This window comes from Nuphar pumila, chromosome 16 (genome assembly GCF_984573655.1).
Source record: "Nuphar pumila chromosome 16, dmNupPumi1.hap1.1, whole genome shotgun sequence".
NCBI classification, from domain to species: Eukaryota; Viridiplantae; Streptophyta; class Magnoliopsida; order Nymphaeales; family Nymphaeaceae; genus Nuphar; species Nuphar pumila.
In genome coordinates this window covers 76,550,680-76,564,837 of record NC_143264.1, presented here as the reverse complement: position 1 = coordinate 76,564,837, position 14,158 = coordinate 76,550,680, and the positions used below count along the sequence as shown (strand labels likewise).

The 14,158-nt window shown below is 38.8% G+C and overlaps 1 protein-coding gene across 2 annotated transcripts in view; it reads left to right on the top strand.

Moving 5' to 3' along the window:
* LOC149813681 (uncharacterized) overlaps positions 1 to 14,158 on the top strand; it is a 36,550-nt gene that overhangs the window by 15,213 nt on the left and 7,179 nt on the right. For both annotated transcript variants that reach the window (XM_089990845.1, XM_089990847.1), the window contains exons 5-7: positions 3,326 to 3,397; positions 4,584 to 4,625; positions 4,855 to 4,941. In XM_089990845.1, coding sequence (XP_089846971.1) covers positions 3,326 to 3,397; positions 4,584 to 4,625; positions 4,855 to 4,941 — 201 coding nt within the window. The remainder of the gene's footprint in view (positions 1 to 3,325; positions 3,398 to 4,583; positions 4,626 to 4,854; positions 4,942 to 14,158) is intronic.

The window sequence follows — 14,158 nt, the reverse complement described above, 5'->3', positions numbered from 1 at the left end:
CTTAATTTAGTTCATCCATTGTCCTTTTCGCTACTTTCCCCTACCTCAGAGATTGTTGGAGTTGTTGATGTCTCCGGGCGTAAGTGACAAAAGGCTTATACCTCGGGGCACGTGTAGGATCTATTGCGTCGATGGAATGCACGTACTGCGAAAAACGACAAGTGATTTCTTAATAAAAAGAAGCATCAACCCATGCAAAGGGCCGAGCCAACAAGGAAAAGAAGGGCAGGGTTGCGCCCCTGTCCGACAGTCTGACAGAGAAAGGAGAAGGGGCAGGGGGAACACGCCCCTGCCCGCTGGTCCGACCAAACAGGGAGGGGCAAGGGCCATCACTTGCCCGTTGGCACAACAAGTGGAGTGGGCTCGGCTACCTGGTCGAGCCCGACCCCACTCAAACCAAGTGAGATAGAGACGGGGTGGGGTGGTTGGGCTCGACTACCTAGCCCAGCCTGACCCCGTCTTGGGAACACAGGGGGCAGGGTGGGCTCGGCTACCAGACCGAGCCTGACCCCAACCCAAAATGCAGAGGCAGCGGGGGTGGGGTCAGCCACCAGGCCGGGCCTAGGCCTAGCCTGTAAATGCAAAGGGGCGGGAGTGGGCTCGGCAACTAGACCGAGCCCGGACCCAACCAACAACCGCAAAAAGGGGCGGGAGTGGGCTCGACAACTAGACCGAGCCCGGACCCAACCAACAACCGCAAAAAGGGGTGGGGGTGGGCTGCACCCCCACCCTTCTCAACTGAGACATGGTGCGAGAGGGAAGGGGTTGCGCCCCTCCCTTAACAACAGAGAGTAGCGAGTGAGGGCGGCAGGAGGGCTCGACCCTCCTGCGCCTGCCGAGCCTGGCCCACCCGAGCACATAGGAGATGGGGGTGGGCTCGGTCTTGTCGAGCCCAGCCCCAACTCAAATATGGTAAGGGGGGAGGGGGGATGCGCCCTTCCCTTGCCGACTGAGAAGTGATGGACGAGGAGCAGGGAGGGGAACAACGCCCCTCCCCTACAACTCGAGAACAGGGAGGGTGACGACGCCCCTCCCTGCGAATCGAGAAGACGGAGGGAGAACAGGCAGGGGGCAGCGCCCCTCCCTGTGACCCAAGAAGATAGAGGGAGCAGGGAAGGGGGCGACGCCCCTTCCTTGAGAACCAAATAGAGAGAGGGAGCAAAGGGAGAAGAGAGAGATGAGAGGAGAGTCGGGGGGGGAGACAGAGAGAAGAGAGAGCGCTCACCTGAGAGAGGGGTCGACGGGAGGTCGCCGACGATGGTGGCCGCTCCGACGAGTCGAGGTCAAGAGAGGGGAGGGACTCAGGGAGAGAGACGCAGGGGTTTTGCATTTTTTTGTAAAAGAAAAACCCCTGCAGGGGTGTTTAAATAGGCGGGGGGGGGGGGGGAGGGGGTGTCTTCGGGTCTAGATCCAACCCGGTTCTGATATATATATATATATATATATATATATATATATATATATATATATATATATATATATATATATATATATATATATATATATATATATATATATATATATATATATATTTTTGAATTTTATGGGTTTTACAAGTCGTGCGTAGTCAACCGAGTCACTGAGTTAACTTTGGCGAGTTTTTAAACATTGTAACAGGGTTACAAGATTTGCTAAATTGGGCCTTGCACCATGGAGGCTGAGTGCTAAGTTGTGTTTGGCAGGTTGCTGGTGATCCAGTTTACCACTTTGAACGGCCTCACCATTTTCATTGGGAAAAAGACAAAGAAAGGCTACTGAAAATACTTTTAGTTGTGTAGCTAAGCATTTTCAAGGTGCTTCTTAAGCATATCTCTCATTTGGACTTGTATATTTGCTTCAAAATGACCATAGGTATCTGTTTTGATGAATTAGGTGATGATTTTGCCCTTCCAGGATCTTGACCTTGCATGTCACTTTTGGTATTCTTTTGGGGTGTGGAAAGACAGCTTGGGACTCCTAAAAAGACCGTAGCATTTTCTAGATGGTTAATTGTCATGAGCAGAGTCTTTTCTCCATGTGCTGCTGCTCAAGCATGCTTTTGGTAATGAGTTTCTCATGTTCATATGCCTATCAACGTGGTTTACAGGCACTCGACCTATCCAATCTGAAGTTGCTTAGAACAAGTGTATTATGTTGACATTCTTGAGAATTTCTGTTTATTTCTTTGGAAATGATGGTTCTATTTGGTACTTTTTCCTTGGGTATTTTTTCAAGTAATTAACTGTTTTGAAGTTTGCAATGCCAGATATTTCAACAGACCATGCCCATACAATTACTTTCCATACTCCAGATTGAGATTTTTGTGTATCCAAACATTTTCAAGTTCTACTTGTTCCCGTCTAATCCACATTGGAGGCATAAACTTGTTGTGAGTGGTCAATAGAGTTGCACTGTACCTTTACAAAAAAGGAAAAGAAAAAAAAAAGATAAAATAAGAACAAGACTTGTACTCTGACACATGTGCAGGCTGTCACTTAGGATTCCATCTTTTAATTTTATAAAGGTTCATTTGTGTTTCCTAAATGATTGTGCCTGCCTTTCAACCATCTGTTTGCTTTTGATGCAAAGAACTGCTCAACTTTTAGCTGGTGACCTTTAGAAGTATTATTTTTAACACTTGACAAGAACCAGATGTTGCATACGATTATTTACACTATTTAACTGTTGGGGTGTTGTGTTCCTTTTAGTACCTGTGGTGTGTCTGAATTTTTTAGCTGCATTGAGTTTGGTTAGACTTGTGTGGTGGTATGCTACTACTACTATCTAATATTAATTGTTTGTTCATTGATTAGATTATATATGTTGAATTTTGATTTTAACGTAAACTTCTTGAATCTTTCTGGCTGCTGGTCAGCTGTATATCTAGTTTTTGCAAGATCATGATACTTAAATGAAAGAAGTGTTGCCCTACAACATATGTTTGATACAAGAACTGCTAGCTTCCACTTAAAATAAATGCAGTATTAATAAAACAAATGGTTTTCGTTTTCTTGATTTGGGAATATATCATGGTATGCCCTTGTCAGTTTAGTTGATTAGCTTCCACCTGTGATACTTTCTCTATCTTTATTGTGTGGAGTTATGTGATGTCTTCAGAGAAACAAGGTCAAACATCTATTCATCTCATGGTTTTTTTTAAATAAAAGTCTTCTTTCTGAAACATTCATTCTGTTCACTTCATTTTGTCATTGTTTTCCTTTTAGTACCTTTTCTCATTGATGTATGTAAAGTTGAAACTATTGCTTCTCTTTTGAATGGTAATTTCATGTTTCTAAGGTATATTATCCATGTAGCAGGTTTTCAGACAGTTGCTATTTTCATGCAGACTGGAGCTCTGGATAAATCGGGAGCTGTCATTGATTCAATATCTGATTTTGTAAAAGATTCACCAAACAAGGTAATGTTGTATTGCCATGTCATATTCCTAATAGAATGCTGCTTTACATTTTGCTTTTTATGGGGCATGATATAGCAATATGTTATTTGATACTAGATATTCTTTATATTGTTTAGCTGAATGTTTGATTTTGCTTTTACATCAAATTTTGAAATGGAAGAACAAATGTTCCCCAAAATAAAAAAGAAGAGTATGGTCCCAATGGATGCTCCTGTTGAGACTTGAATTAGTAGCATGGTATTTGGAGAACATGATTGTTTCTTCTAAGCAGCCACCTGGTTTTGTACCACGTCGGTCAATATTGAACCTTTAAATGGTTTTACGGATGGTAGTTGAATTTTCTGCTTCAGGTCTAGTTCTCCATACATAATGAACCACAAGACCCATGAATTGAAACTCAAACATCAGTATGCATGTATTTATGTTATTTATTTGTGAGTTAAGTTTCAAAAGAGCAATATGAAATTGAATTCTATTTTAGTGATATTGGGCTGGAGCTACATAACTGTTTCTTCTTAACAGCAATCATGTTGTTTCTCACAATGTATATTCTCCATAGTCTATATTCTTCCCATTCGTCTTTTCTAGTTCTTCTCTTGGTGTTACATTTGGCTGACATGCATCTGCTATATTTTCTATGATTTCCTGACGGATAACCACTTCCCTTACTTTTTGCAGTATGTGGTTGGGAAATTTCCATTTACAGACCTGCCTTTTGCCTATAGTTCCAGAAAAAAAATCTTTTTCTGAATTTCTTGTTGCAGATCTGACTTTTCTGATAATTGTCAAATAAGGACTTGATGTGACCTATCATTAACGACCACTTAACCAAAGTTAAATGTTCTAAATTAATGAAAATACCCTTCACCCCTCTTTTTCTCCACTGTCAGGCCATCATGTGTTTACAAAAACTTAGAAGTTTCCCAAGGTTAACCAAGGTCCTTATTTGACACTTTTTGAGAAACATTAGGCCTGGAATTGGGGTCTAGGAGAGGTTGGTGCCTGCCATGGAATATCAGGTAAAAGGTGGGTCTGAATCAGGATTTTTCCCTATGTAGTTCATGTGCCTTTGCTCCATTCTCTTGCATTGTGTTTGCTTCCCAAGTAATGATTTTTCTACTGCCATGATGTCTATCAGTTTGAAAATTGAATGGCTTATGGTTTTCCGAGTTTCTTTTGCTTGCAGATCTTTATAGGAGGTATTTCAAAAGCCTTATCATCTAACATGGTAAGTTTTTCTTGTTCATTCTCTTCATATGCTGTGGCAATGTTTATCTTGCAGAATCATTTACATGTCATCTTGTTCCAACAAAAGGGATTGTAATCATGTTCTCTTGCAGTGTTTTCTGTATTATCTGATAAACATCTACCTCAACCTTTCATTACTTTTTCTCATGAGGAAAGAATCTTCATTAACTATCTAATTGCTATTTAATCCTTTTCTGCTTGTTTTTCAGCTCAGGGAGATTGTAAGTGCCTTTGGACATTTGACGGCATATCATTTTGAACACAAGGAATTCAGCTTATCATATGCATTTTTGGAGGTAGGTTACACAACCTGTGAACATTTTCTTATCATCTATGTTCGCCAAGAGGCTGCATATCAAAATTCTTTTAATTTACTTTGCACTATTATTTTCTTTCCACAATGCTTGTAAGTTTAAACAAGATTGCTTGTTCCAGTTTTAACCTTATTTTTCTATAGTTCTGTGTTATGATTTGCTGTTGTATATGTTAAAAGTTGTAATCTCATAGACAATCTCATATGTAAACACCCCATCATATGTAATCTTTTAGTTTAGTTATAATAGGATAGCTAGTTAACTTTATTTTTTTTGGTTTGGACCATTGTAAGCATAAAGCAAAAACCTTTGGACACTTTCTTAGACCTTCCTTTGCTTTTTGACTAAGTCAAAAAGCAAAGTCCATGAAAGTCGTTGGACGCAGCCGTTGGAGAGTCCAACAACTCTTTCTATGACTCTCTTCTTCAACATTATAAATATAGGGTTTTGTCCCCTTGTAATATATACTTTTGAGTTAGGATTTCTCCCATTTTAATGAAGTTTATTTTTCTTCTTTGTGCATACCCTTTTTCAGGTATTTTGTATGAACCCTAGTGGTTCTTGTGCTTGAGTGAGCATTAATTTGAGAGCTATTTTTGTTGTGGGCTTCTCTTCCTTACATGGTATCAGAGCCATTGGTAGAAGCAATCAAAACAAAGTTTTTTTTCGTGCATTGGGAAGCATGCCACTCAAGTTTCTTTAAAAAAAAAAAGTGGTCTCTTTGAAGGTGTAATCGTGTGAATGTTTGAAAGCTTGGAGGATTACTTGTATTCACCGTTTTGTGGTAGAGTATCCTCTTCTCTAATCTCTCTTTTATATTTTATCATTCTCTTCTCCCTATCCTTCCCAAATTGTAAAATGGATGACAATGATAATGTCACCATTAAGCCCATAAAACTCAATGATTTTAATGATGTTACATGGGCTTCAATCATGAAGCATCTCATTTGGGGGAAAGGATTATGGGGGCTAGTGGATGGAACCGATGTAGAACCTACACTAATCCTCACCAAAGAAGGAGAGAAAGAAATACCTCTCTTAGAGGTAGAAAAGGTTAAAACCATCTCCACTTACGAAAAAAAGTGAAAAGAATGGAAAATGAGACATGCCAAAATCATGTCTTGGCTCATATCAAGTGTTGACATAAAGAAGTGTTCAAGCGATTATCTTAAGAGAATGTACTCTCTTAAGGATATTGCCCACATATGTAATCTTCAAGAAAATGTTCGCAATATGGTTTAAGGGGATAAGAGTATTAGAAAATATTATAATAGCTTATCCGAGTTATGGGAAGAATTGGCCCTCCTTGAACCAAAGTGGCATTGTCCACAAAACATAGAGCTTCGTCAAAATCAAGTGAATGTTGAGCATTTTTTTCAATTCATTAATGGATTGAGATCCAAATCTGAATCAACCAAATCCGCTCTTCTCCATCGGAGAAAAGTCTCTTCCATTGAAGACAATAGAAGAATTGAGTATGGAAGAGAATAGACTCAAGAAAAATTTTCAAAAGTGATGATGATTCGGTTCTAGCGGTATCTAGACCGGGAAATCATGTTCACTCATACAAACCTCCACACGTTGGGAGAACTAATGATGAAAAACAAAACGACTTTGAAATAAAAAAAGTCATTTGTTATTATTGTCGTGAACCGAGACATGTCAAGACTTACTGTCCAAAATTAAAGAGGCCTTATGAAAAGAAAGTAGCTACAGTTGAATCTTCGCAAGAATCAAGTGAAACATCTATTGGAAACATGTCTCTAACTCAATTGGTGGAGGCACTTCAACCACTTCTCAAAAAAAGCTTATTCATCTGCCAGAGCCGCTGTCTCTTCCGTCGACATTTTCGATCCCGATAAATCTCTCTGGCTTCTTGACTCTGGTGCTTCCTTTCATATCACACCCAACATAAAATTGCTATCATAATGTCATAACTCAAGTGGATCAAATGTTTTTACTGCAGATGGAACATCTCTTGAGATTAAAAGAATAGGAAGTTTTGAAAATATTTCACAAAACTCAAAAGGCTTTTGTATTCCAAAAATTAGATATATTCTTAAACTTAATCTAAATCTTTTATCTGTTTCTCAATTAACTGACCATGGGTGTAATGTTTCCTTCTCTTTTTGTGATTGTCGAGTACAGGATCACCAGTCAGAGAAGCTGATTGGGGAAGGTCATAGAGAATGAGGCTTGTACTACATGGATTTTTTGGAAATACCCAAGAATACATTATGTTGTAATGTTAAAAAATTAGACTTGGATCTTTGGCACAAAAGGTTTGGTCATCCTTGTATGTCCAAGATTCAGTTTTTTCCAAACATGAAAATTTTTTGTAATTTTGAAGCTTTTACATATGAAAAATGTATTCTTGAAAAAATGAAGACTACCTTTTCAAGAAAGAACTTTTGTTTCTACATGACCACTTGAGTTGATACATTCTGATGTTTGGGGTCCCGCACCGGTTATATTAAAAGGTGGTTTTGTATATTATGTGATTTTTGTAAATGACTTTACACGACACACTTGAATTTATTTTCTTAAACATAAATCCGAAGTGTTCTCGTATTTTCAAATATTTCACAATATGGTCAAAAATCAATTTAAGAATGATATCTCGATATTTCGCACTGATTCAGGGGAAGAATTCTTATCAAAAGAATTTAAGGATTATTTGAACTTATATGAGATTTCATATCAAAAATCATACCCCTACACTCGTCAACAAAATGACTTAGCTGAAAGAAAGCATAAGCATATTATAGAAACAACAAGAACATTACTCATTGCACGTCAAGTACCATTTTTTTTTTGTCGAAGCAACTTTAACTGTTGTTTATGTTATTAATAGGATGCCTTCTTCCTCGATAAACAATACTTCTCCCACTGAAAAACTTTATAAGCAAACTCCATATTATTCTAGGTTGAGGGTATTTGGGTGCAAATGCTTTGTATTTACAAATAATAATGATAAACTCTCTCCACATGTTATTCCATGTGCCTTTTTAGGATATGCAAGTCATAAAAAAGGTTAAAGGTGTTTCGATTCTAAAAATAACAAACTATGTGTTTCAAGAAATGTATCATTTTTAGAAAATGAAAGTCCTTTTGAAAATAAAAATTCTACGAAAATAGACGAGTATTCTTTTTTATTGGACCTAGCTCCAAGGAGTAATGAAAGTGATATTGATCAAGATGATCAAGGTGATATGACTAACACAAAACCAATTAATAGCAATCAAGAGTGTATTCAATATTCTAGATGAGGAAACTTAGAAAGACCATGTGCCTTTGAAAAATATACAAAAGAACAAGACCAAATATCAACTAGAAAGTCCACTAGAATCTCAAAAACTCCTGCAAAATTTGTGTCATATGAGTCTTTTTCACCGAAGTATCAAACCTACATTGCCTTAATACACTCTTATAGTTATGCTACAACCAAAGATCACCCTGAGTGGGTTAAAGCTACGACAATAGAATTAGAAGCCTTAGAAAAGGCAAATACCTGGACCGTTCAAGACATTTCACCCAACAAAAAACCTATTGGTTGTCAATGGGTATACAAAGTTAAGACCAAAAGCGATGACACTCTTGAGAGATTTAAAGCTCGGTTAGTTGCCAAAGGCTATTCCCAAGAATATGGAATAGACTATGAAGAAACCTTTGTTCCAGTAGCTAAAATGACCACTGTTAGAATCTTGATAGCTCTTGCTTCTATAAAGAAATGACATATTTTTCAAATGGATGTTAAGAATGCATTTCTAAATTGAAGTTTAGTTGAAAAAGTATACATGGATCCACCACCAGGAATTAATATCCCTGAAGGAAAAACTCTTCGCTTAAATAAGGCTTTGTATGGACTTAAACAAGCTCTGAAAGCTTGGTATGATAAGTTTAGTAAGGTTATGCTTGATTTTGGTTTTCAATCTTGTCTTACTGACACAGTTTTGTTTGTTAAGAACTCTGATACAGATATTATTTGTTAGATTTTCACCCGTACCTGTATGGAGAAAGAAGAGAGAGAAAGAGAGAAACGGAGAAGAGAGTGCCATGGGGCTCTGCGACTGACCTAACACTGTGTATTTATAATTTACATTACAGAAGTATTGGACCGGGTCTGGTGTATCCAGACCCGAATAAAAGGAAATGTTACATGGCTCGGGTCTTAATGTACTCAGACTGTACATAAGCATTACATGGATCAGATCGGATCCGAATCAGAGCCTAATGACACTTTTCCACCTTTTCCACCCCCCTCAAGTTGATCATGGTTTTGGACCATGAACAACTTGCCTTTAAGCATCCAAAAACGATCCTTTGCCCTTTGGTGAATACGTTTGCAACTTGTCTTTCAGTACTGACGAACTCATGCTCAATCTCTTTTTCTTCAACCTTCTGTCTCACAAAGTGTTGGTCGATCTCAATGTGCTTAGCACGACTATGATGGACTGAATTGAATGACATGTTGATAGCACTTTGGTTGTCACATAGCAGGATAGAGTGAAAGATCTTTTCTCCTACTTCAGTTAGTAGACGTCTGATCTATGTGGTTTCGGCAGTAGCAGCAACCATAGATCTGTACTCAGCCTCAATGCTTGATCTAGCAATAGCTTTTTCCTTTCTACTGCTCCAAGAGACTAAATTTCTTCCAATGAAGATGCAATATCCTGATGTAGATCTTCGTTCATCAGGATCTCCTGCCCAGTCTACATCACAATATATAGTAAGTTCATGCTCATCCTTGCCATATGACTGTGGTGAATATATCAATTCATCCCCAATAGTCCCTTTCGGATATCTAAGGATCCTCTTGACCGCTTTCATATGTCCAGTACGTGGTGCATGCATAAATTGAGACACTTGATTGACTGAATAAACAATATCAGGTCTAGTGAATGTGAGGTACTGTAGCATTCCTATTATGCTTCGATACCTGGTGGGGTCATCACATATATCTTTATCATGAGCGCTAAGTTTTTGATGAAGCACACTCGGAGTTCCTAGAGGTTTACAGTCTTTCATGTCTGCCTTGCTGAGGACGTCTACGATGTATTTATGCCGAGTGAGTGTAAACCCATGAGCCTGATTATCAACTTCTACACCAAGAAAATATCGCAGGACTCCAAGATCTTTCATTTTGAACTTCTGACCTAGTAAGTTTTTTACTTCTTGGACGTGGGCTTCAGAGTTTCCTGTGACGATAATGTCATCAACATAGATTAATAACAGAGTGGTCACAGTCTGACTTCTACAAATAAATAATGAGTGGTCCAGCATGGAACATGAAAATCCATGTTTCTGAATTTCTAGTGAGAAGCTATCAAACCAAGAGCGAGATGCTTGCTTCAGACCATAGATAGCTCTTTTTAGCCTGCACACATGGGTTTTACAACTTAGTTCTTGATATCCAGGAGGTTGTTCTATGTAGACTTCCTCCTTCAAATCCCCATGCAGGAATGCATTTTTCACATCAAGCTGAGTCAACTTCCATCCATGTTCAACAACCAGAGAAATAATAATTCGAATTGTTCCCATTCTCACAACCGGACTAAAAGTCTCATCATAGTCTTGTCCTGCTTCTTGGGTGAATCCTTTCGCCACAAGCCTTGCCTTATATCGTTCAATGGTTTCATCTGGCTTGTACTTTATTTTGTAGACCCATTTACATCCGACAACATTTCTGTCAGGTGGTTTGGGAACAACTTCTCAGGTTCCACATTCATGCAAGGCCTGCATTTCATCATTCATGGCTTCTACCCATTTGGTAGAAGTGGTTGCCTGATAATACATAATGGGCTCGTCCTCCTTATTGAGAGCAGTTAAAAAGAGTTGAAGATCCAAGGAGAAGTTGTTATAGTTAACCCACCTGTCAATAGGGTGTCGTATGCGGTTTGATTTTCTGACCTCAAGAGTATGAGAGGAAGTAGGATCGACGAGTGAGGCATGATCTGAATGCCTTGATGTTGTTGGTCTCTGTCAAGAATAGAAGATGCCTTTGTATCTGCCCGGTACTTCCTCCGCATTCTGTGATCCCGACGTATTAGTGTTCTCAAACATCTCTTCTTTTTGCTGCACACAATCAGCGGAACATGCTTCGTTGGAGCCAGCAAAAAGTTCAGAACTCAGCCAAGGATAGTAAACTTCAGTTGAGTTGGGAAATATATTTGTTGCTTCAACTTCGTGATCAAAATTTTGTTCATCGAAGACAACATTTCTTGAGATTCTGATGCGTTTGTTGGTGGAATCATAACACCTATATCCTTTGTAGTCATCTGCATATCCCACAAATCTACACTTTTAGGCCTTGTCCTGAAACTTGTTTCTCAGGGACTGATCAATATGTACATAACAAACACATCCGAAAACACGCAGATCATGATAATTAGGATGAGATCCAAAAAGACAATGATAAGGAGACTTATTTTCCAGAACAACCATAGGCAGTCTATTTATCACATGTACGACAGAATGGAAAGCTTCTGTCCATAGGTTGATGGGAAGATTACTGTCATGAAGTATACTCATGGCACTTTCAACAATATGCCTATGTTTTCGTTCAACAATCCCATTTTGTTGAGGAGTGCTTAGACAGGATACCCTTCTTCCTATTCTGTTATTTTGGAGGAAAGAAATAAAATCACGGGATGAGAATTCCCTACCTCCATCACATTGAAAAAATTTAATGGACTAAGAAAATTGATTTTTGACCAAGGAAAGAAAATTTTGAAACAAAGAGAAGACTTCCGACTTATTTTTTATGAAAAATATCCAAGTGTATCGAGAATAGTTATCAACAAAGATTAGATAGTATCTGCTCCCAGATCCAGAGGCAATTGGGGCGGGTCCCCATACATCAGAACAAATTATCTCAAATGGTTTTGAAGCTCTCTTATTAATGGAATGAAAAGGCAATACATGACTCTTGCATGAAAGACAACTGGAACACTTGTGACTGTTCTCATCCCCATTGAGACTTTCTTTTAAAATGAGATTATTAGAGACAAGTTTCTCAATAAAGTGACTCCCGCAATGTCCTAATCGGCTATGCCATAAGAATGGCTTATTACATTCAGAAACACTAAAAACATTAGCAGAAGAGGATGAACACGACTCTATTGAAGACTTCAAATCAAGATGGATAGGGCGGACAACATGACATGGAGCTTCTTCAAAGACATACATATTGCCTCGTCTCTTTCCTTCAGCGAATGTTTCCCTCGTGTGTAGGTCCTTGACCTGCACAGAGAAGGGAGTGAATTCAACTGAAGCATTATTATCATCAATAAACTTGGAAACAAAGACAGTATTTTTCTTGATGTCAAGAGCACGAAGAACATCAGAAAGGGTAAGAGTGGAATATGACTTGGGAATGACAGTTTTTCCAACATGAGAAACAAGATGGTGGAATCCATCTCCAGTGACAATTTTACTTTTTCTAAAATAAGGAGTAGGGTTAGAAAGTTTACCTGCATCGCCTGTCACATGAGTCGCTGCCCCTGAGTCGACAAACCAAGTGCCTTCATCACTCTGCTTCAATTTCAACTTTGACAAGGCAGATATCAACAAATCTTTAATCTCTCCACTGTCTCTGGTATGGGTGAACTTTCTTTTGGTTTCTGCCTGTGGACCCTTTCCTTTATTCTCTTGATTATGCCAACAATTCGCCTTGATATGCCCCTTTTTGTTACAAAGGAAGCAAGTGGGGATGGATCTTTGTCCCTGTGCATGAGCTAACATATTGGGAGTGGGAAGCAGACCACGCCCCCTTGTCCACTTCACCCTTGTCCTCCTCGTCCTCGTCCTCTACCATAAGTCACTCATGTGGCAAAAACTTCTTGGGAATTTGTGTGAATGTGGGTTTCTTCTGAGAAACCCTTCAGAGTCATTTCATACTGGATCAATTTGGCTCGTAGCTCATCAAAGGTAGCAAGAGCAGAGAGGCACAACAGTGAAGTGACTATCATATTGTAGTCAGATCTCAATCCACTCAGAGTTTGTTGCACCATGTCATTGTCACTTACTGCACATCCTATAACTGCAAGCTGATTTGTGATAATCTTTATCTTGTTCAAATATTCCATGATGGTCATGGAATCTTTTCTTAGCAACTGAAATTCTCTTTTTAGAAAAACCATCCTCGCTTGTGAAACCTACGAATACGTCTGAACCAGTCGCTCCCAGAGTTGTAGTGTTGTACAATTGTCAGGAATGAAAACAAGGACCTCTTGAGACAAGGTTGAGGTGATGTATGCAACAACTGATTAATCTCTCCTTTCCCAATTGAGAAATTCTACATTTTTTACATACACGATCGAACTCGCCCCTTTATCATCTTTCTCTTCTCTCAGGACAAATTCTGGTGGGACTGGAATGGTTCCATCTCGGTGCCCTAAGAGACCTTGACTCCTTATAAAATGAATAATTTGTCTCTTCCAAATCAAGAAATTTGAGGTATTCAACTTTTCAAAAACGAGTTGGTTGAGAAAACTTGAAGAAAGATTTGATTGAAGGGATGAAGGATCCATTGAGATTGAAAATCAACAAGAGTATCCACGAAGTGCTTAGCCCTCTTCCTTTTTTTTTTTTTTGAGGAACAGAGAATCACAGACTGTCAGATTCAGAGAATGAAGGGACCGAACCTTTTTCTATATACTAAAAAAAAATGACATTGACGTGCACGTTAAGTGTATTTTTTTTTGACAAGCATAACAGTAAGGAATCACGAGAAACAGTTTAATAGGGAGTTTACAATATTAAAAAGTTTCTTAAAACGCATTTTGAAATGAGTGATTTAGGATTTTTGAAGCTCTTTCTTGGTATAGAAGTTGCATACTCTTCTAGAGGATATTACTAACTCAGTCTAAATTTGCCTTAGATATTATTGTCAGGTCAGGTATTTCAGATGAAAGACATGTAGACACTCTTGGGATCGTAAATAGCAAAATGAAGATGGATGATTGAGAACTACTTGAGAACCCAACACCTTACAGACAGCTTGTTGGGGCATTGTCTTACCTTTTCATCACTCGACCTGACATTGCACATGTTGTCTACACAACAAGGCAATTTCAGCATGCACCCACTACTGTTCATATGAGAGCAATATTGCGAATTATTAGATATCTTAAAACCTCTAATTGTAGAGGATTTTTTTTGTCTGCTTCTTCCTCGTTAGAACTAACTGCTTATACTG